This window comes from Myxocyprinus asiaticus, chromosome 4, assembly GCF_019703515.2.
Source record: "Myxocyprinus asiaticus isolate MX2 ecotype Aquarium Trade chromosome 4, UBuf_Myxa_2, whole genome shotgun sequence".
Lineage (NCBI taxonomy): Eukaryota > Metazoa > Chordata > Actinopteri > Cypriniformes > Catostomidae > Myxocyprinus > Myxocyprinus asiaticus.
Window position 1 is genome coordinate 43,537,548 of NC_059347.1, and position 21,191 is coordinate 43,558,738.

Here is a 21,191-nt window from a genome sequence, read left to right on the forward strand (position 1 = left end):
TTAAAAGCTTTGACAATCAGGTATTACGACGACCACAAAAAAAGCAACATTGTTCCACTATTACTCAGACAAATATAAAGACCCAAAACTTTGTATGGTGCCTAAAATCCCATTCTGGTCCTCTAGTTTTGTGTGATAATATGACCAAAAAAAAAAAAAAAAAAAAAAAAAAATGGGACTGCTTTTGTCTTACACTTTTAGTTGTCATGCAAAGGATCTTTCATGTGGAATTTCCATAGAATCACAGTATTCTGAAACCTGCTTTAGCAGTTTCTGTAACAGATTAGGGAAAGAGAAGGATCTGGCAACCAGCATTACATCATGCTCGCACATTGTATACAACTTCACATCTATTATTGCTTGTTTTATGTGTTTACAGAGTTACTTTGTACATATTTAATATTTTATATATATATATATATATATATATATATATATATATATATATATATATATATATATATATATATATACTTAAAACAATGTCCAGTTTAACATTGCAGTTACTCAGTTAATTAGTCCCCTTAACCAATTTAACCCTCTATGCATGAATTTTTATTTTGGGGGGAAAAAATATTTCACCCCATTTTTTGGGAGCTTGGGGAACCCTGATAATATATCCATAATCAAATGTGTCCATCCGTCCGTCCGTCCGTCCATTTTACCAATTAGTGGCATTGTGTCCCATGCGGCTTTTCTTCCTAAAAGGACTGCTCCACCCCCAGAACAAAAGGCCACACCCACTTCAGCCCCTCATTTCATTGAACACAGACATGTCAGGTGATTTTTATTTTTATTAAAATAAAATAATTAAAGGGGCGGTGTGCGGTCCAAAAAGGTAGTTTGTTGCCTGAGGGTTAAAATAAAACAAAAATAGCTACTTCCCATGATGCAAATGTTGGAGAATTTTATTTTCACTTTCACTTTGATTTATTCAGCGCTCTGTTTTGTTGAACCCCCATCTGGATTACTTTTTCATCAGAACGCGGATTTGAACTGAAATAGTAATAGTAAGTGTTTTATGATATAAACATTAGATTAGTCTTTTTTTTTTTTTCGTGCACGTGGCAATATGTTGTTGACGTTGAGGTATTCACATTTCACACGCTTCTCGATGCTGTTTCAGTTGAAGCACTAAGCACACAATCTAGGCAGCGAATGTATAATATATTATTTATCTGACAAACAATGTGATCAATAACACGATTCAAATGACCTATTTAGGGGCCGTTCACACCGAACACGTTCTTGCGTGTTCTGTGTCTTGTGCAGGAGCGCCGCGTTTTTTGTTTTTTAGAAACTTGTCGGGGTAAAACGTCTTCAGCCTTAAAAACGTGTCTCGAGACACCTGCGTTCTGTTGCGCTGCATCTAGCGCAAAAAACGAGTTTGGTGTGAACGACCCCTTAACCGTCATCATAAATGCAGTGTCATCGCGATTGTGCGATTCGTTTCCTTAATATTTTATTCTATTTTTTTTTTTTTTTTTGTCTTAATTTAAAGTATATCTTTCTCTCTTTTGAGAGAGAGAGATAGATTATAACATGTTTGCCAGTTTGATTTTACACTGCTGTTTGCACTCTTCTTTACAGAGTTCTCAAGTAGTAGCGAACAGGAGCGCAGAAAACCATGCTTCACTTTGCTCTGCTTGTGAATCTCTTAATCCTGCCCACTCACTTGTGGGCTGCAGTCACTCAAGTGAATGGAGAGCCCACTTCATTCCCCACAGCGTCCAATGGCGAGCCTTTTCCATGGAACAAAATGAGGCTTCCAGACACAGTATCTCCCCTTCATTACAATCTGCGTATCCACCCCAACCTCACAAATTTAGACTTTACTGGCTTGGTGCAGATCCAGATTGAGGTCCATCAAGACACCAAGACTATCATACTGCACAGCAAAGATCTTCAGATCTCCAAAGCGGGCCTGCTTGGTTCAGACGGGGGTCAGGTTCAGGTCCTAAAGGTGCTAGAGTACCCTTACTACCAGCAGATTGCTCTTACATCTGATCACGTGTTGCTGAAGAGAGGTAATGTGTATTTGGTTGAGCTTGAGTTTGCTTCCAACCTGTCTGAGAGCTTCCATGGATTTTACAAAAGCACATACCGCAGCGCCAAAGGAGATGTCAGGTGAGAAACCTTATGAACACGAATGTGCAAGTCTTAACTTGGGTATATAAAATTTTTAGTCAGTATCTCTCCAAGTGGCTCTGAAGTGTTGTACACTTTAGTGGAAATAATATCTGTTGTGATGTTCACTTTCTCAGGGTTGTGGCTTCCACACAGTTTGAGCCGACTAGTGCTCGAGCAGCCTTCCCCTGTTTTGATGAGCCTGCCTTCAAAGCCAACTTCTCCGTACAGATTCGCAGAGAAGCCAAGCATATTGCCCTCTCAAACATGCCCAAGGTGCTTTTCTGAGATCCTGTAATGTCTATAGTGCTATTATTGCTATATTTATTGCTATAGTGCTATATTTATCTGCCATGGGGAAAACACTGATTTAGCCTACTCTTGTCTTTGTTCCAGTTGAGAACATTAGATCTGCCAGATGGTCTGTTTGAGGACCAGTTTGACATGAGTGTGAAGATGAGCACATATCTGGTGGCCTTCATCGTCTCTGACTTTCTCTCTATCAGCAAGACCAGTTTGCATGGAGTCCAGGTTAGCATGTGATCTGTCTCAGTCAGTCCCATTTAAAATATATATATATATATTCCCATGTATTTTATTGTGTGATGCAACTTATCACAATATCAACTTATATTTATAGTTGTTGTAAATTCAGATTTCAGTGTATGCTGTGCCAGAGAAGATTGATCAGGCAGAGTTTGCCCTGGATGCTGCAGTTAGGCTGCTTGACTTCTATGATGACTACTTCGACATTCCCTACCCTCTGCCTAAACAGGGTAGCTAAACATTTGCACTTTTGTCTCAACTACATAACATGCATCAGAGCATATATAAATTTTTTTAATTTTTTTTATCATTTGGGCAAATTACTGATGATGGAAATCCCTTAAAATCTTAGAATGTTGTATTTTCCTTACAAGAACAAAGCCCTAGATGCTAGATGAAAATTTTTAAAGGAATAGTTCACCCAAAAATGAAAATTCTCTCATCATTTACTCACCCTCATGCCATCCCAAACAAAACAAAGATTTTTAGAAAAATATCTTGGCTCTGTTGGACCATTCAATGCAAGGGAATGGTGACCTGAACTTTGAAGCTCCAAAAAGCACATAAAGTCTGCATTAAACCATACGACTCCAGTAGTTAAATCCATGTATTTAGAAGACATATGATAGGTGTGGGTGAGAAACAGATCAATATTTAAGTAATTTTTTTAATAAATCTACACTTTCACTTCCACATTCCACTTTTGTTTTTGGCAGTTCACATTCACATTCTTCATGCATATGGAAGGTATGGTTCCATTGGCCAGGGAGGAGAATTTATAGTTAAAAAGGACTTAAATATTCATCTGTTTCTTACCCACACTTATCATGTCATTTCTGAAGATATTGATTTAACCACTGGAGTTGGATGGATTACTTTTATGCTGCCTGTATGTGCTTTTTGGACCTTCAAAGTTTTGGTCACCATTCACTTGCATTGAATGGACCAACAGAGCTGAAATATTCTTCTAAAAATCTTCATTTGTGTTCAGCAGAGTAAAAGAAGGTCATACACATCTGGGATGGCATGAGTGTGTGTAAATGATGAGAGAATTTTCATTTTTGGGTGAACTATTCCTTTAAGTAGTCCTTTAAAGCTAGTAATTTAGCTGTTGGTAAAAATGCAGTGAACCTATTTGAAAACATATATCTTAAAAAAATAATTAGCCAAAATGACCTTTGATTGTCCCTTTATGTTATTGTATTAATATAATCTACTCCATAGATCTTGCTGCCATCCCAGACTTCCAGTCTGGAGCGATGGAGAATTGGGGTCTGACCACCTACCGAGAATCAGGGCTACTTTTTGATCCACACAAGTCATCTGCTTCTGACAAGCTGGGCATCACTATGATCATCGCTCATGAACTGGCACATCAGGTTCATTTACAACATAATTTAACTGCCTATGACATCATGGGATGTATGCTATTGAGACTTGAAGTAAATTACAGTACCTGGCTGTTGCCACTGCTGGGTAGATTACTTCTGATTTGTAATCTGATTCTGATTACTGAATTAAATCAGTAATAAACAAATTATAGTCAGTAACTGATTTATTTTAGATTACTTTTGGATTACTTCTGAGCTAGTTCTTATTTATTTGATGTCACATACATTTGAGTAGGATAAGCTTGTATCATTTTGATATAATGTTGCTTAAATGCTTTGGGGCGTGGGTAGCTCAGCGAGTATTGACGTGAGTTCGAATCCAGGGTGTGCTGAGTGACTCCAGCCAGGTCTCTTAAGCAACAAAATTGAGAGTCACATGGGGTAACCTCCTCGTGGAGGTGATTAAGTAGTTCTCGCTCTCTCAATGGGGCGCGTGGTAAATTGTGCGTGGATCGCGGAGAGTAGCATGAGCCTCCAAATGCTGTGAGATTCCGCGGTGTCATGCACAGCAAGCCACGTGATAAGATGCACGGATTGACGGTCTCACAAGCGGAGGCAACTGGGACTTGTCCTCCGCCACCCAGATTGAGGTAAGTAACCGCACCACCACGAGGACCTAGTAAGTAGTGGGAATTGGGCATTCTAAAATTGGGGAGAAAAGGGGATTAAAACTTTTTTTTTTTTTTCTTAAATGCATTAAATAAACCTTACTTAATGGATCAAAATATGAGAATTGCTGTAATTGTGTGTGTGTGTGTGTGTGTGTGTGTGTGTGTGTTTTACTTGTTATTTGAGTGAAAGAAATGAAAGCCCTTAAAATGTTCTTACTCCAGCAATTTTGGCATTACAAACACCATCCATGTATTGTAACAGATCAGACCAGATATATAATATATATATATATATATATATATATATATATATATATATATATATATATACCAGTTATACCAAAAGTTGCCACAAAAGTGCATTCATGTAAAAAAAAAAATTTGTTGAGTGCAAAAGCAATTTTCAAAACTAAAACTAACTTTACAGCACTAATGCAATCGATTTGGCATTTACAGTATGTGTGGATTACCGCTCGATCTTCAGTGTAATTATGGCTTGTGGCTAGTATCGGTCAGTTCTGTGTGTGCAAATGCTGCTGTGTGTGCAAACCTTTTGTAATCTTACAAAAATCAAGTATTCGTAATTAGATTAAATTACATTAAATCAGATTACATGTAATCTGTTACTACCCAGCACTGCCTGTTGCTATGGTTCATACCCCTATCATAACTATGCATGGAAATATGAATTGTAAAAACTATAATTTTTTAATTGTTCATTCTTCTGTCTGTTGTCAGTGGTTTGGTAACCTGGTGACCATGCAGTGGTGGAATGATCTATGGCTGAATGAAGGTTTTGCCAAATTCATGGAGTTTGTGTCTGTCAACATCACCAATCCTGAACTGCAAGTTGTAAGTCCTTTTATTTTGTAAAATTGGTGTGCCTTGGATGGACTATTACTTATGGCAATCCTACTGATGATAAAATTACAATTTTGCCAGCATTCAGGATCAGTTGGTTGGAAATTTGTGCTAATGTCATATTTGTGCTACAGGAGGATTATTTCCTGGGGAAGTGTTTTGAGGCCATGGAGGTAGACTCTTTAAGCTCCTCTCACCCAGTGTCCACCCCTGTCGAGAATCCCGCTGAGATACAGGAAATGTTTGATGATGTATCCTATGATAAGGTGCATAATAAGCCCATGAAATAGTTCTTACACCAAATCCTGCAGATGTATTTCTTGCTGTCATAACACTTTTTAAAAAGTGTTAAAGTTGTAAATGTCCTTTCAGGGGGCTTGTATTCTGAACATGCTGAGGGAGTTTCTGACCCCAGAGGCCTTTAAATTGGGGATTGTCAGATACCTGAAACGTTACAGTTACCAGAACACAGTCAATAGTCACCTGTGGGAAAGTCTGACCAATGTGAGTACAAACTTTTCAACAATAAACAGTTTGAACTTGTTTATAATGCCATACAAATACAGGATAAACCTTTGCAAAATGTCTCAGGATGATGAAAGCTGTTAACAAATCTCTTTACTCCATGTGTAGTGACTGTTGTATGTTAACCAGTTTTTCTTTTTCTCTCTTAAAGGTTTGTGAGTCTGATGGTCTGGATGAGGGCAGACTGAAGGGTGATGGGTATTGCCGAAGCTCCTCTAGACACTCTGGATCCTCTGTGAGTTATTTAGTTTGCTACATGATAGGTCTTAGTAAACTGTTTTAATAGTAATAGCAAATGTTCTTGTAATACTGATACTGTGTCTCTCAGAAATGGCACTCTGAGGATGAGCTGGATGTTAAGGCTATGATGGAGACATGGACTTTGCAGGAGGGCTTTCCACTTATCACAGTGGAGGTCCATGGTCGAGAAGTCAGACTTAGTCAGGAGCGTTACCTCAAGAGTGACGACCCCTCGCAAACTTCCGGGTTAATATTGAATATCTATGTCATGCTTTTTTTTTTTTTTTTTTACTAATTTATGTAGATTGTGCTCTTAAAAGAATAGTTCACCCAAAAATGAAAATACTCATTTATTCACCCTCATGACATCCCAGATGTGTATGACTTTGTCTTCTCCAGAACACAATGTTTTTTAGAAGAATATTTCAGCTCTGTAGGTCCATACAATGCAAGCGAATGGTGACCAAAACTATGAAAGTCCAAAAAACACAAAGGCATCATAAAAGTAACCCATAAAACTCCTGTGGTTAAATCTGTCTTCAGAAGTGATCCAGTCAGTTTTGGGTGAAAACAGATCAAAATTTAACTTGCCATTGCAGTCTCTTAGTGAGTGCGCAAAGCGCAGCGTTACGCTCGATGACAGTGCGCAACGTCTTATGCCGTTTTCATTAGAGTGCTAATTCTAACTGCAATTTTCGTGCAAGTGCAAGTGGGCGTAGGTAGGAGTGTTTGCGCTAACTGTGGGTGTATTGAATGTAAATGAAGTGGCATAAAGCTCAGTTTGCTATTTTCATGATAAATAGGTCATTGCGCTAAAACGTTTTAAAAGCAGGTCTGTTTTCAGCGCAGTCTAAATTCAGTTCCTAAATTTGCAGTTTGGATATTCCATCAGAAGGTGGTAATAAAGTTTTTGTCCAAACTTTGAACATACAGGTGCATCTCAATAAATTAGAATGTCGTGGAAAAGTTCATTTATTTCAGTAATTCAACTCAAATTGTGAAACTCGTGTATTAAATAAATTCAATGCACACAGACTGAAGTAGTTTAAGTCTTTGGTTCTTTTAATTGTGATGATTTTGGCTCACATTTAACAAAAACCCACCAATTCACTATCTCAAAAAATTAGAATATGGTGACATGCCAATCAGCTAATCAACTCAAAACACCTGCAAAGGTTTCCTGAGCCTTCAAGGAACCTTCTCCACCCTTCCTCCAGACTCTAGGACCTTGGTTTCCAAATGAAATACAAAACTTGCCCTCATCTGAAAAGAGGACTTTGGACCACTGAGCAACAGTCCAGTTCTTCTACTCCTTAGCCCAGGTAAGACGCCTCTGACGTTGTCTGTGGTTCAGGAGTGGCTTAACAAGAAGAATACGACAACTGTAGCCAAATTCCTTGACACGTCTGTGTGTGGTGGCTCTTGATGCCTTGACCCCAGCCTCAGTCCATTCCTTGTGAAGTTCACCCAAATTCTTGAATCGATTTTGCTTGACAATCCTCATAAGGCTGCAGTTCTCTCGGTTGGTTGTGCATCTTTTTCTTCCACACTTTTTCCTTCCACTCAACTTTCTGTTAACATGCTTGGATACAGCACTCTGTGAACAGCCAGCTTCTTTGGCAATGAATGTTTGTGGCTTACCCTCCTTGTGAAGTGTGTCAATGATTGTCTTCTGGACAACTGTCAGATCAGCAGTCTTCCCCATGATTGTGTAGCCTAGTGAACCAAACTGAGAGACCATTTTGAAGGCTCAGGAAACCTTTGCAGGTGTTTTGAGTTGATTAGCTGATTGGCATGTCACCATATTCTAATTTTTTGAGATAGTGAATTGGTGGGTTTTTGTTAAATTTGAGCCAAAATCATCACAATTAAAAGAACCAAAGACTTAAACTACTTCAGTCTGTGTGCATTGAATTTATTTAATACACGAGTTTCACAATTTGAGTTGAATTACTGAAATAAATGAACTTTTCCACGACATTCTAATTTATTGAGATGCACCTGTATAGTGGAACATCAAATTATTTTCCTGACAATCAGAGTTGTATAGCCATTTTATGAAACAAAAATGTATGAGATTTATTTTATTGCATTAAACTTACTATAGGTCATGGTTTATTTTTCAGTTATTATTATTATGTTTATATTTGTTATTGTATTTATGATCTAATTTGTATTGGAATTTTTCTACCTGTTGTTGTAGAGTAATTTTTAAGTCATTGAAAAAGGTGCCGGTGAAAGAAGTTTGAGGATAAAATGTTTGGATTTGGTATATGTTTTTTTTGCCATTTCCTTATTTTTTTTATTATATTTTCATTGAAGTGTAATTTGAATTTTTGAAATATTTTTGATTGAAATTTTTTCGTGTTTCAAGAAATGAATTGTTCAAAATCAAAATTGACCGGTGTCAATTGTGTGAAGTGTGTGGTGATACAATCACTGTTAATACCATCTATGATTTGTGTGTCAGTAGATGAAAATTATTATTATTATTATTATTATTTTTCTCCACAATTTTAAATGCCCAATTCCCAATGCGCTCTAGGTCCTCGTGGTGGCGTAGTGACTCGCCTCAATCCGGGTGGCAGAGGACGAATCTCAGTTGCCTCCGCATCTGAGACCGTCAGTCCGCGCATCTTATCACGTGGCTTGTTGAGCGCATTACCGCGGAGACAGCGCGTGGAGGTTTCACGCTATTCTCCACGCACAACTCACCACGCGTCCCACCGAGAGCGAGAACCACATTATAGCGACCATGAGGAGGTTACCCCATGTGACTCTACCCTCCCTAGCAACCAGGCCAATTTGGTTGCTTAGGAGACCTGGCTGGATTCACTCAGCACACCCTGGATTTGAAATTGTGACTCCAGCGGACAGTGCGTACAGTACATCCAAATCCTGACGAGAATCACATTTTCCCAGCATAAAAAAGGAGCGTGTCCATATTTCTATTATTCTAATTCATTACATACAGTCCATTTACACTACCAACTTCTCATGAATGTGCTGTTTTTGTCTTTGGAATGGAATATCTGGAGAAGAACCTCTGAATTAAATTGCACTTGAGCCAGCCTATTACCACATTGCACGTGCGATTTTTGCAAATCCCACTTGCATCTAGATTTAGTGCATATTTGCAAGAAAATACCAAAACTTCATGGCCATGCTCATTGACTTTGTGCTTATGACTTATGGCATAGCACTGTGCTTAGTGCTAGCGCTCTTAAAATAGGGCCCCTAATGCTAGATGGTGCTAGGAAGTGTAATCAAGCTTGAACTCATGATCGTTAAGGAGACTGCTGAAGTCGATTTATAATGAAAAAAAAAAAAATTATATTTTGGTCTGTTCTCACCCAAAACCAATTAGACATGACTTTAACCACTGGAGTCGTATGGATTACTTTTATGCTGCCTTTATGTGCTTTATGATGCTTCAAAGTTTTGGTCACTATTCACTTGAAATGTATGGACCTACAGAAGATATATTCTTCTAAAAACCTTCATTTGTGTTCAGCAGAAGAAAGAAAGTCATACACATCTGGGATGGCATGAGGGTGAGTAAAATTAGTTTACATTTTTAGGTGAACTTTTCCTTAAACTTTTTTATTTTGTACATTTGGTTAAGGATTTGGTTGGATTTTGAAATGTTTCATAATCTTTTGTTGTTTATAGCTTCCTGTGGCACGTTCCATTGACCTACATCACCAGCGAGTCAACCACAGTGCACCGCTTCCTGCTTAAGACCAAAACAGGTGTGTAGTAATATTTGTTCATTTTTCAGGTACAAACAATGATTTAAAACTCCGGAGAGACATGACTTGGAAAGAACACAAGGACTGCTTCCAGAATAAGGGCAACACAAGTTAACATAGAACAATGTAGCATAAAAAAAAATAAGAGAACTGCGTTAACTGTTATATAGATGTGCTGTATCTGCCAGAAGAGGTAGACTGGATAAAGTTTAATGTGGACATGAGTGGATATTACATCGTACACTATGAGGGCTCAGGCTGGGATCACCTCATCACACTGCTCAAACGCAATCACACAGCGCTCAGCAGCAATGATCGCACCAGCCTCATCAATAACGCCTTCCAGCTGGTCAGGTCAGTCCTCAGTCATGTGGGTTCTTATTAGCCAGTGGGAAAAAACAAATGTATCAGGACCATGTACCAAGATTATGCAGACAGACAGAGTCAACAAACAAGCAAGTAAAAGTAGCTCATACAGTAAAAATGTTCACAAATATTCATGTCCTGTAAAATTTAAAAACATCTTCCCATCTTCTGTTCTGGGCAGTGTTGGTAAGCTGCCATTGGATAAAGCTCTAGACCTCTCCCTGTATCTGAGCAAGGAAACTGAGATTATGCCAGTGACACAGGGCTTAAGTGAGCTTGTGCCTCTCTACAAACTGATGGAGAAGAGGGACATGGTGGAGCTGGAGAACCAGATGAAGGTCAGTGAGCCACATATACTCTCTCATGATGAGTAATTCATTAAGGTAAATCTTAAATTGATCTTTATTCTCTCATGTGGTCCAGGGTTACATCCTACAGTTGTTCAGGAAGCTCATAGACCAGCAGATATGGACTGATGATGGCTCTGTGTCTCAAAGGATGTTGCGGAGCTACCTCCTCCTCTTTGCCTGTGTGCGGGGTCATCCTCCCTGTGTAAGCACCGCTACCCGGCTCTTCAAACAGTGGAGGGATTCAGATGGGAATATGAGGTCAGAAACAGTTTTACTCAAGCAGAACACCTGCTGGTACTCATTACTTAATAATGTTATTATTAAGCTGGTTATAAAAAAATATAGACACGTTAATACAGATTTCATTTTACCTGTTTTTCACCAATTATTTCTACACTATTTTTGTCATTCCTACCTATAGTCTTCCCAGTGATGTCACTATGGCTGTGTTTTCTGTTGGTGCCCAAACTGAAGAGGGGTGGGACTTCCTGTTTGAGAAGTACAAGGAGTCCATGTACGTCTCAGTGAAGAGCAGGATCAAGATGGCACTCACGACCAGTCCTCTTGAGCACAAGTTAAAATGGTGAGACATTCTACTATACATCCAGAAAAAGAGATTTATGTAAGAATAAATCAAATATCTTTAGGGCTGTTGATTAAACGTGCTAATTCAGTGCGATTAATTAGGCCTAAATTCAAAATGACGCGTTAAAAACATTACGCAATTAATCGCACCTCTGGACCGTTATAAGGAATGTTTATACCACTGTAGCAATTCAAGCTTGAGGTGCCACCTTTATATTTTTACAAGTCTCAGTCAGCAGGAGGCAGTAAGCGCAGCCTCAGCTACAGCTAACGCACAGCTGTACAGGCAACAAATCACGCTTTACTGACAGCAGACGGCACAAGATGAGGATGCGTTCTTGCATTCAAACACAGCAGGACGGAGCTTAACTCAGAATGCAGGGATATCGAGACGTGTTTTTCTAAGTTTCATACCATGTTTCTTTTATTTATTTTTTTTTATCCCCTTTTCTCCCAATATGGAATGCCCAATTCCCACTACTTAGTAGGTCCTCATGGTGGTGTGGTTACTCAATCTGGGTGGCGGAGGACAAGTCTCAGTTGCCTCCGCTTCTGAGACCGTCAATCTGCACATCTTATCACGTGGCTCGTTGTGCATGACACTGCGGAGACTCCGCATGTGGAGGCTCATGCTACTCTCCGTGATCCACGCGCAACTTACCACACGCCCCATTGAGAGCGAGAACCACTAATCGCGACCATGAGGAGGTTACCCCATTTGACTCTACCCTCCCTAGCAACCGGGCCAATTTGGTTGCTTAGGAGACCTGGCTGGGGTTACTCAGCACACCATGGATTTGAACTCGCGACTCCAGGGGTGAGTTTCAAACTCTGTTTAACTTGACACAACGTCCTATAAACGCTGCGTTTATGACGCGAGGCAACCAAAGTGAGATGCTCCAAAAGGGTCTGTCTGATGCATGTGTGCATAGTCACTGGGACAGATTGACGAATTCAATTGCAAAGTGGATAAATGATAGGCTTAAGTTCAATGATATGGAAATAAATAAAAGATTGCCTTCTAAAACCACTTTTTGTATTCCCTAATCAATGCTGTACAGGTGCATCTCAATAAATTAGAATGTCGTGGAAAAGTTCATTTATTTCAGTAATTCAACTCAAATTGTGAAACTCGTGTATTAAATAAATTCAATGCACACAGACTGAAGTAGTTTAAGTCTTTTGGTTCTTTTAATTGTGATGATTTTGCTCACATTTAACAAAAACCCACCAATTCACTATCTCAAAAAATTAGAATACATCATAAGACCAATAAAAAAAACATTTTTAGTGAATTGTTGGCCTTCTGGAAAGTATGTTCATTTACTGTATATGTACTCAATACTTGGTAGGGGCTCCTTTTGCTTTAATTACTGCCTCAATTCGGCGTGGCATGGAGGTGATCAGTTTGTGGCACTGCTGAGGTGGTATGGAAGCCCAGGTTTCTTTGACAGTGGCCTTCAGCTTATCTGCATTTTTTGGTCTCTTGTTTCTCATTTTCCTCTTGACAATACCCCATAGATTCTCTATGGGGTTCAGGTCTGGTGAGTTTGCTGGCCAGTCAAGCACACCAACACCATGGTCATTTAACCAACTTTTGGTGCTTTTGGCAGTGTGGGCAGGTGCCAAATCCTGCTGGAAAATGAAATCAGCATCTTTCAGCAGAAGGAAGCATGAAGTGCTCCAAACTTTCTTGGTAAACGAGTGCAGTGACTTTGGTTTTCAAAAAACACAATGGACCAACACCAGCAGATGACATTGCACCCCAAATCGTCACAGACTGTGGAAACTTAACACTGGACTTCAAGCAACTTGGGCTATGACCTTCTCCACCCTTCCTCCAGACTCTAGGACCTTGGTTTCCAAATGAAATACAAAACTTGCCCTCATCTGAAAAGAGGACTTTGGACCACTGAGCAACAGTCCAGTTCTTCTACTCCTTAGCCCAGGTAAGACGCCTCTGACGTTGTCTGTGGTTCAGGAGTGGCTTAACAAGAAGAATACGACAACTGTAGCCAAATTCCTTGACACGTCTGTGTGTGGTGGCTCTTGATGCCTTGACCCCAGCCTCAGTCCATTCCTTGTGAAGTTCACCCAAATTCTTGAATCGATTTTGCTTGACAATCCTCATAAGGCTGCAGTTCTCTCGGTTGGTTGTGCATCTTTTTCTTCCACACTTTTTCCTTCCACTCAACTTTCTGTTAACATGCTTGGATACAGCACTCTGTGAACAGCCAGCTTCTTTGGCAATGAATGTTTGTGGCTTACCCTCCTTGTGAAGTGTGTCAATGATTGTCTTCTGGACAACTGTCAGATCAGCAGTCTTCCCCATGATTGTGTAGCCTAGTGAACCAAACTGAGAGACCATTTTGAAGGCTCAGGAAACCTTTGCAGGTGTTTTGAGTTGATTAGCTGATTGGCATGTCACCATATTCTAATTTTTTGAGATAGTGAATTGGTGGGTTTTTGTTAAATTTGAGCCAAAATCATCACAATTAAAAGAACCAAAGACTTAAACTACTTCAGTCTGTGTGCATTGAATTTATTTAATACACGAGTTTCACAATTTGAGTTGAATTACTGAAATAAATGAACTTTTCCACGACATTCTAATTTATTGAGATGCACCTGTACAGCATTGATTAGGGAATACAAAAAGTGGTTTTAGAAGGCAATCTTTTATTTATTTCCATATCATTGAACTTAAGCCTATCATTTATCCACTTTGCAATTGAATTCGTCAATCTGTCCCAGTGACTATGCACACATGCATCAGACAGACCCTTTTGGAGCATCTCACTTTGGTTGCCTCTCGTCATAAACGCAGCGTTTATAGGACGTTGTGTCAAGTTAAACAGAGTTTGAAACTCACCCCTGGAGTCGCGAGATGCACCTGTACTTGTCTGCCACAATAATGTAATGTATTTGAATTATCTAAATCATTATATTTATGACATACACTCTCCGAGCACTATATTAGGAACACTATGGTGCCCGACGTGGTCTTCTACTGTTGTAGTCCATTCGCCTCGAGTTTCGACGTGTTGTGCATTCTGAGATGCTATTCTGCTCACTATAGACTTTCTGTTAACTCGAACCAGTCTGGGCTGCGCTTGGCACCAATGGTTTCTACCATCTACTTAGGCTTACATTCGTTTCTGTCCACAGAACTACAGCTCACTGGATGTTTTTTGTTTTTCGCACCATTCTGTATACACTCTAGAGACTGTTGTGCGTGAAAATCCCAGGAGATCAGCAGATACAGAAATACTCAAACCAGCCCATCTGGCACCAACAATCATGCCACGGTCCAAATCACCGAGATCAAATTTTTTCCCCATTCTGATGGTCGATGTGACCATTAACTGAAGTTCCTGACCCGTATCCACATGATTTTATGCGTTGCTGCCACACGATTGGCTGATTAAATAATCGCATGAATAAGTAGGTGTTCAGGTGTTCTTAAATTCTTTCTTTATAATTATATAAATATATTTATTTTATTATTATACACATTATATTGCATTATTTTTATTGGGGGACTTGCCTCTGATAATATTCATACATGGAATTAATTGCAAATAACTTGATTAATCAGCTTATGTAATTAAATCAATTTTTTTTTAAATCCTGACAGCCCTATTTATTTTATGTCATCCCATTCATTCTTCCAGGATGATGGAGCAGAGTCTGGTGGGAGAGGTGATGAAGACTCAGGATCTGCCATATGTTGTGACCTCAGTCAGTAAGAATCCCAAGGCCTACAAACATGCCTGGGACTTTTTACAAGCGAACTGGGACTCCCTTATTAAGAAGTGAGACTAGCCTTTCTTTAATTTACTTATGGTTTGCACTTATTTAAAGTTCTCACCTTATGACTTTATACTTTTGTCTGTAGGTTTGATCTTGGCTCACACTCAATATCACACATGGTAGTAGGAGTGACCAATCAGTATTCCACCAGAGAAATGCTAGCAGAGGTAGGTATTAAAGTTTGTTGAACTTACCAGGTCATTACGAGATTTTGACAGGAGAAACATTTGGACTTTACATTTTTATGCTTAATCCTGAGACCAGACAAACCCTATATCCTCTGCATTGTCATCGTATACAGCTTATACATCTGCTTCTGTCAGGTTCGCAGTTTCTTTACTTCCCTGCGGTCTGACACTGGAGCAGAACTGAGATGTATTCAGCAGGCCGTGGAGAACATTGAAGAGAACATTCGCTGGATGGACAAGAACCTTCCACTACTGAAGGCCTGGCTGCACAGGCACTATAGCCAGCACAGAAATACAGAGCTGTGAAGCACTTTAACACAAAAATTAGCCAGTATCAGGTCATATCTGTGTAAAATTAATATTCTTGATGGTGCAAAAATTCATCATGAGTGGTTTGAAAAATACTAGTGAGTCTGAATGTGTGAATATTGGGAAATATTTTTTGAGTAGCTGTACATCTTTTTAAAGGTAAAATTAAAGGTTATTTTCTTCTGTCTCCAACCTTTAGTTTTTACCTCAAATGAATAGTTTAAATACCATTTGAATATTACTTATTTTGTCAGATTTGCCTTTTCCACTTTTGTCATTTTTAATTATTTCACAGAGAGTAACCTCTTACAATGAACTCAACTGAAAAAGATATTGTGAATACATAAATTAACTGTTATGCTGCAACACTTAAAACTGATTTACCATTAATCATTCACACAGTTTGCAATAATTAGCCATACAGTTTGTTACTGTTTTCATTTGTTAAAGCAATTAGTCTAAAGTAATTATGCACAAGTTTGCTTATGGTTCATTAAGCACAGGCAAATACATTAACGTCATATAGGGTAAAAATACAGCAATGTCAGTCCTGTTAATTATGTCTATTATTACAACTCAGTGATAACAACTGCCAAAGACTGAAAAACAAACAGCATAAAAAAAAGAATAAAGGCGCTTTGTCATTTGGTCCAGTGAGATGCTCTCTTTTCCCCATAGGGTACTTCCTTACATACAGTTAAGATGCAAGTTAACAGCAAGCTTTAGCCATTTTTTTGCTTATATCTCCTTTATGCTCAAACTGGGCCTAAGAATCTAAATCTTATGCCGATGAATTTATTTTTTTCTTCATCTCTCAGTCTTTATTTGTACTGAAGTTCACATCAGTACAAATTGTGGTCTCATCAGGACATCCCATCAGTGTGCATGCACCCGGGACAGCAGTGCAAGGTATCATGTATGAAGAGATCACACTCTACACAGAACACTTTCTTACATGATGGACACGTAAACACCTGTGGAGAGCCGAAAGCAAATGGGTTGGATGTATTATTTCAAATGACCCCATTTAGGTTTACACAAAAGATTTAAAATTTGAAAAACCTACACTTTTGTCTTTTAACTCTCCTTGGCAAGCTTCACAGAATCTGAGAAGACAAAAAATAACTTCATGAAATTTAGTTGAAATGAGATAGACGAAGACCTTTGGCAGTGAGTGTGGAGCTCACCTCTCTCCCTCATACTCCTCCAGTGGGGTCTCCTGGAAAGCATCCAGAGGGAAGAGGTGATGGAAGGAACGGGCCAGGTGAGGAGCAGAAACTAAAGTCAGACCTGCACCAGAGAGAAAAAACAGATGAGAACTGACTACATGGGTGTTCTCTGAAGATTACAGGGACATGCTGAGGACCTACCACACACTTTGCACTCCACGGGGAGCTCAGTGTATTTGGCTCTGCACTGTGGGCAGTAGTATCCGCCAAGAGTGAGTCCTGGCCCATCGGAGGTGCTGTCCAGGTGCCTAAAAATATATAATAAAATTAGAAATCTTAAAAGTCATGTTAAATGTGTTAATCTCTCAACTGAACTCACGCCATGCTGAAAGAGGGTTTGGCATCCTGATCTGACATGGAAGCTATGACGTGCTGGGGAAAACCTAAACACAAAATACAAATCACATACTCTATTAGAATACATATTAGATTAGATTGTTATATACCAGTATATCACTTAGGGAAGTTTGTCAGACATAAAGCTGGACAAATCTTGGGACTGATTTACACCATCAATGGTAAAGACTTTAAAGGAATAGGTCACCCAAAAATAATTATTCTCTCATCATTTACTCACCCTTATGCCATCTCAGACTCGTATAACTTTCTTTCTTCTGTGGAACACAAATGAAGATATTTTGACTTGAGTCAAAATAATCTAGTGCATGCCTCAAGCGTGTGTGCTCTATGATCGCACCAAGAAAACTGCAGATGTCCAGTTATATTTCGGTCTATTTCTCATCCAAAACCATTAGATTGCTTCAGAAGACATGGATTAAACCACTTGAGTCTTGTGTATTGCCTTTATGCTGATTTATTGTGCTTTTTGGAGCTTGAATGTGTTAAACCCCATAGACTTGCATGGTATGGACAAAAGCACCTTATTAAGCCCCGGACCTTTTCAGCATTCCGCTCTTCCTGATTTTGTCATCTAACTTCCTGTTTGTATTGAAGATACTGAAAAAAAGTCGATCAAAATGGAATACGTCTGGGAGCTCAAAGTATTTTTAACCAAGAAGTGATTTTCACACATAAGAGTGAGTAAATATCGAGAGAATTATCATTTTGGGGTGAACTATTTCTTTAAGACTATCTAAAATCGAATTTAATCAAATCTAACTATTTAAAGTTACTGGATGATTATAAAGGAAGAAGAAAAAAAAAGAATGTGCAATTACCCATGCGGATAAGGGAACACTCTGAGGAGGAGCTGGCAGGAGGAGGCTTCACCTGCAATGTCAGCAGCTCTTTAAAGTGACTCTCATCCAGTATCACATTGTAGGTTCCTATTAGATCAAACATACAGTACATTCAAGAAACATTATGCAAACAGTCTACAAATGATGAACTACGTAAGTGTATGAATATGAGACATATTACTACCAACCTCCTGTTTCTCTTGTGAGGATGGTGCACACTCGAACCTCTGCCGACAGACCAATTACAGACACCCTGATTTTCAAACCTTTCAGAGTCTGTTGATACATTAAAACAGATGATCACTGAAAGTAATCTACATTTCTCAAAACCTACTGACCATTACAGTAAGATTCATTATAAAGCCATAAAGATCATTCAAACTCACTTTAATAAGATCATAGATGTTGGCTGGATCACAGGTGGTAAGACTGCTGAAAATAACCAGGATCTCTCTGCTTGTATGAGCAGGCATGTGTCTGCATGAAACATAAGAGAGAGATATGATTACCAAAATTAAGAATATATATATGAAAACAATGCATTCAGTATTTATGTAATTTGTAACAACAGTCTAAGGATGTAGTGAGTCCTAAAACATACTGTCAACACATTTGGCGTGATAGATACAAAACAAGTTGTACATAAAATTAGCCAGTTTTATTGGAAGTTATTGTCACTTTGAATGAAAAATATCTGCCAATTGTTGAATAACTATTAAAGATATCTGTGTAGCTTGATAACTGAGAATATATTCAATTCATTTCAAAGTGATGCAAAACATGAGTCAGGGTGCACATGACCACACCCCTCGAACCCATCTGCTGCAGTGTATCTTACTTCAGAGTCTGCATAGCTATGTTCAGAGAGTTGTAGAGGGATGGCTCTCCAATACACGCAGAGTCCACAGCCTTCTTCAGAGCTGCTATATGCTTCTTAGGATTCCCTGTTAAGAATATACAATGCCACTGTAATTTAAAGTAACAGCTTTTTAAACCATTAAATCATAAAACTGAAGTATCAACCTGCCAGATCAGTCAGTTTTTCCGCCCTTTTGTTCTTGGTGGTAATGATTCCTATCTGTAGAGAATAAAGTACAGTAAGCGGAAGCAGCACATTTGCAAAGTAACACCCTCAGACAGATACAGACCAAATGAAAAGCATTACCTGACTGATTGGGTTCTGATCAAAGTATTCCTCCACAAAATATTCCATCAGCTGCAGGAGACATGAAAGGTACATTTCGACAGATCAATAAAACTAATATGAAGAGGTGATCATGCTCCTTTCTTTGCATTTTAGATGTGATGCTGCTAACCTTCAAGGTGGAGGTCAATCTGTTGGGCTTAAGGTCTTGATCTTCCATCGATCTAGATGAGTCAACAACCACAAAAAGGTGGCGCATCTAGGGGGATAAATCATAACGCGCATCATAATCAATGTAGCACAGCAATAGATAATGCTATACTATAGAGGAGAGTAAAATGCATCTTACCATCCCAAGTCGAACTTGTCCATGACTCTCAAATACTCTGAAATGTGCATGAGAGAGAGAGAGAGAGAGAGAGAGAGAGAGAGAGAGAGAGAGAGGGAGAGAGAGGGAGAGGGAGAGGGAGGGCTGCAACTGAGTATCAATCCAATATGTAATACAATTAATGAGATGTTTATATTTTGCACCTTTTCCTCTTTGCCTGGAAAAGAATATCCTCAACAGTAGCCTTGAGTGATCCAGACTCATCCTCCTTCAGCACCTCCCTGAGAAAGACACATACTGTATTAGCTGTTGATCACACTGTATATTTGCACATGTACAGTAGTTCTATTATTTCCTGACACCTCAAAGTTTTATTATATTAACAATAAATACGGTATTTTAGCGGAAATCTGTGGTTACATGGTGATGTTTACGTGAAAATAAGCAATAAAGCTTAACTTCAAAGATTCTCACCATGTACGTTCGTATCCTCCTTCCCAGCGTTTGGTTCTCTCTGGTTCTTCATCCATGATTTACAGTTCTTACAGAATAAAAGCTTTCATAGGGATAAAGTTATCAACGTATTCGGAAACTGTATACGAAACTGTACTTTCAAGTTTTCCAACAGATTTCAGTGTGGTTTTCGCGCAGAAACACTACTGTTACATGGGTTGACAACACAAATAGAACATTATACCAGCAAATTCAGTCAATAAACTACGGTTGTCTCCTTGCTGTATTCAAACGACTTCTTAATATACAAGTTGCTCGGTGATAATGATAATAAAACCATGCAATTCGTTACAATTCATCCATTCAAGCAACTCTTGTACGTCAGTATGATGTTTCCCCGGGTACAAGGTGTGAACATTAGTTCCGAGTTGTGTTATGAATCAACAATACCTAAGTTGTTTTAACCCTTGTGCGACCTTCTGGACATTTTTGTTTTTTCGATCATTTTGGCTGTGTTAATGCCAAAGGTATACATTTTGCCAAAGGTGTGTATTTTAGGGGAATTTTGATATTTCAACCTCAGTTCCTATAATACACTGGCTGTGTCACGTTTCGAAGGCTGCATGCTAGATAGGACGCGCCCTTTGAAGGCTGAAGTATACCGAGTGTCCTCCTTTAAACAAGTCTCTTTTAAAACGAGACGGCCTTCGTGGGACAAACGGAAACGGAACGTGACATGGTTGCTATGACAGCACGCCACTCTTTAACAAGCGCGAGCGCTTTCAGAGAGAGAAGGGAACAAAGTCCCTCTGCAAGGGAGTGTATGACGTAAATTTGAGGAGAGTTATAATGATGTAAAGAGGAAAAAAAGATTTTACAGGTGTACTTTTAGTCTAATACTTTATTTTAATTATATATTTATATAATTATACATATTATATACTCTGCACCCATCTACTGAGGTACTTCAACTTGGGAATTAACAGTACTTGCGTTTGAACTTCATATTTACGGGCAAATTGGCGTCATTTTTTGTTTTGTTTTTTGTACATTTCCGTTGAAGTAAAGAATTGTGGGTTATGAGTACCCATGAAGGATATACCTCACGCATCCTCCGAATTCCCGTGAAAGAATGTTGAATTCTAAGTGTCCTACTCAGTAGCGGTTCTAGCTT

At 38.9% G+C, this 21,191-nt stretch overlaps 2 protein-coding genes across 4 annotated transcripts; one reads left to right on the forward strand and one right to left on the reverse strand.

The window, feature by feature from the left end:
• The first annotated feature begins 762 nt into the window (after positions 1 to 762).
• erap1b (endoplasmic reticulum aminopeptidase 1b) lies at positions 763 to 16,318 on the forward strand. 3 transcript variants are annotated; one of them, XM_051683691.1, is made up of 19 exons: positions 763 to 780; positions 1,591 to 2,127; positions 2,265 to 2,403; positions 2,524 to 2,658; positions 2,783 to 2,903; positions 3,898 to 4,052; positions 5,414 to 5,527; positions 5,671 to 5,802; positions 5,909 to 6,040; positions 6,213 to 6,296; positions 6,390 to 6,547; positions 9,974 to 10,053; positions 10,224 to 10,407; positions 10,601 to 10,757; positions 10,843 to 11,027; positions 11,191 to 11,352; positions 15,029 to 15,169; positions 15,253 to 15,334; positions 15,491 to 16,318. In XM_051683691.1, the coding sequence occupies exons 2-19, from the start codon at positions 1,628 to 1,630 to the stop codon at positions 15,659 to 15,661; spliced, it is 2,832 nt and encodes a 943-aa protein (XP_051539651.1). In that variant the 5' UTR covers positions 763 to 780; positions 1,591 to 1,627; the 3' UTR covers positions 15,662 to 16,318. The 3 variants fall into 3 exon arrangements, 2 of the variants coding, with proteins under 2 accessions (XP_051539651.1, XP_051539641.1); XM_051683681.1 differs by lacking the exon at positions 763 to 780 and adding an exon at positions 804 to 1,010; XR_007895756.1 differs by lacking the exons at positions 763 to 780; positions 15,253 to 15,334; positions 15,491 to 16,318 and adding exons at positions 801 to 1,010; positions 14,578 to 14,798 and having other exon boundaries at positions 15,029 to 15,162.
• On the reverse strand, positions 15,926 to 20,402 carry gtf2h2 (general transcription factor IIH, polypeptide 2). The gene is made up of 15 exons (XM_051683844.1): positions 20,039 to 20,402; positions 19,768 to 19,845; positions 19,586 to 19,622; positions 19,409 to 19,495; positions 19,258 to 19,308; positions 19,116 to 19,170; positions 18,931 to 19,036; positions 18,479 to 18,569; positions 18,281 to 18,368; positions 18,072 to 18,179; positions 17,213 to 17,276; positions 17,035 to 17,141; positions 16,852 to 16,954; positions 16,731 to 16,770; positions 15,926 to 16,638 (listed from the first exon to the last, which is right to left on the reverse strand). The coding sequence occupies exons 1-15, from the start codon at positions 20,092 to 20,094 to the stop codon at positions 16,528 to 16,530; spliced, it is 1,182 nt and encodes a 393-aa protein (XP_051539804.1). The 5' UTR covers positions 20,095 to 20,402; the 3' UTR covers positions 15,926 to 16,527.
• Between the last annotated feature and the right edge of the window lie 789 nt (positions 20,403 to 21,191).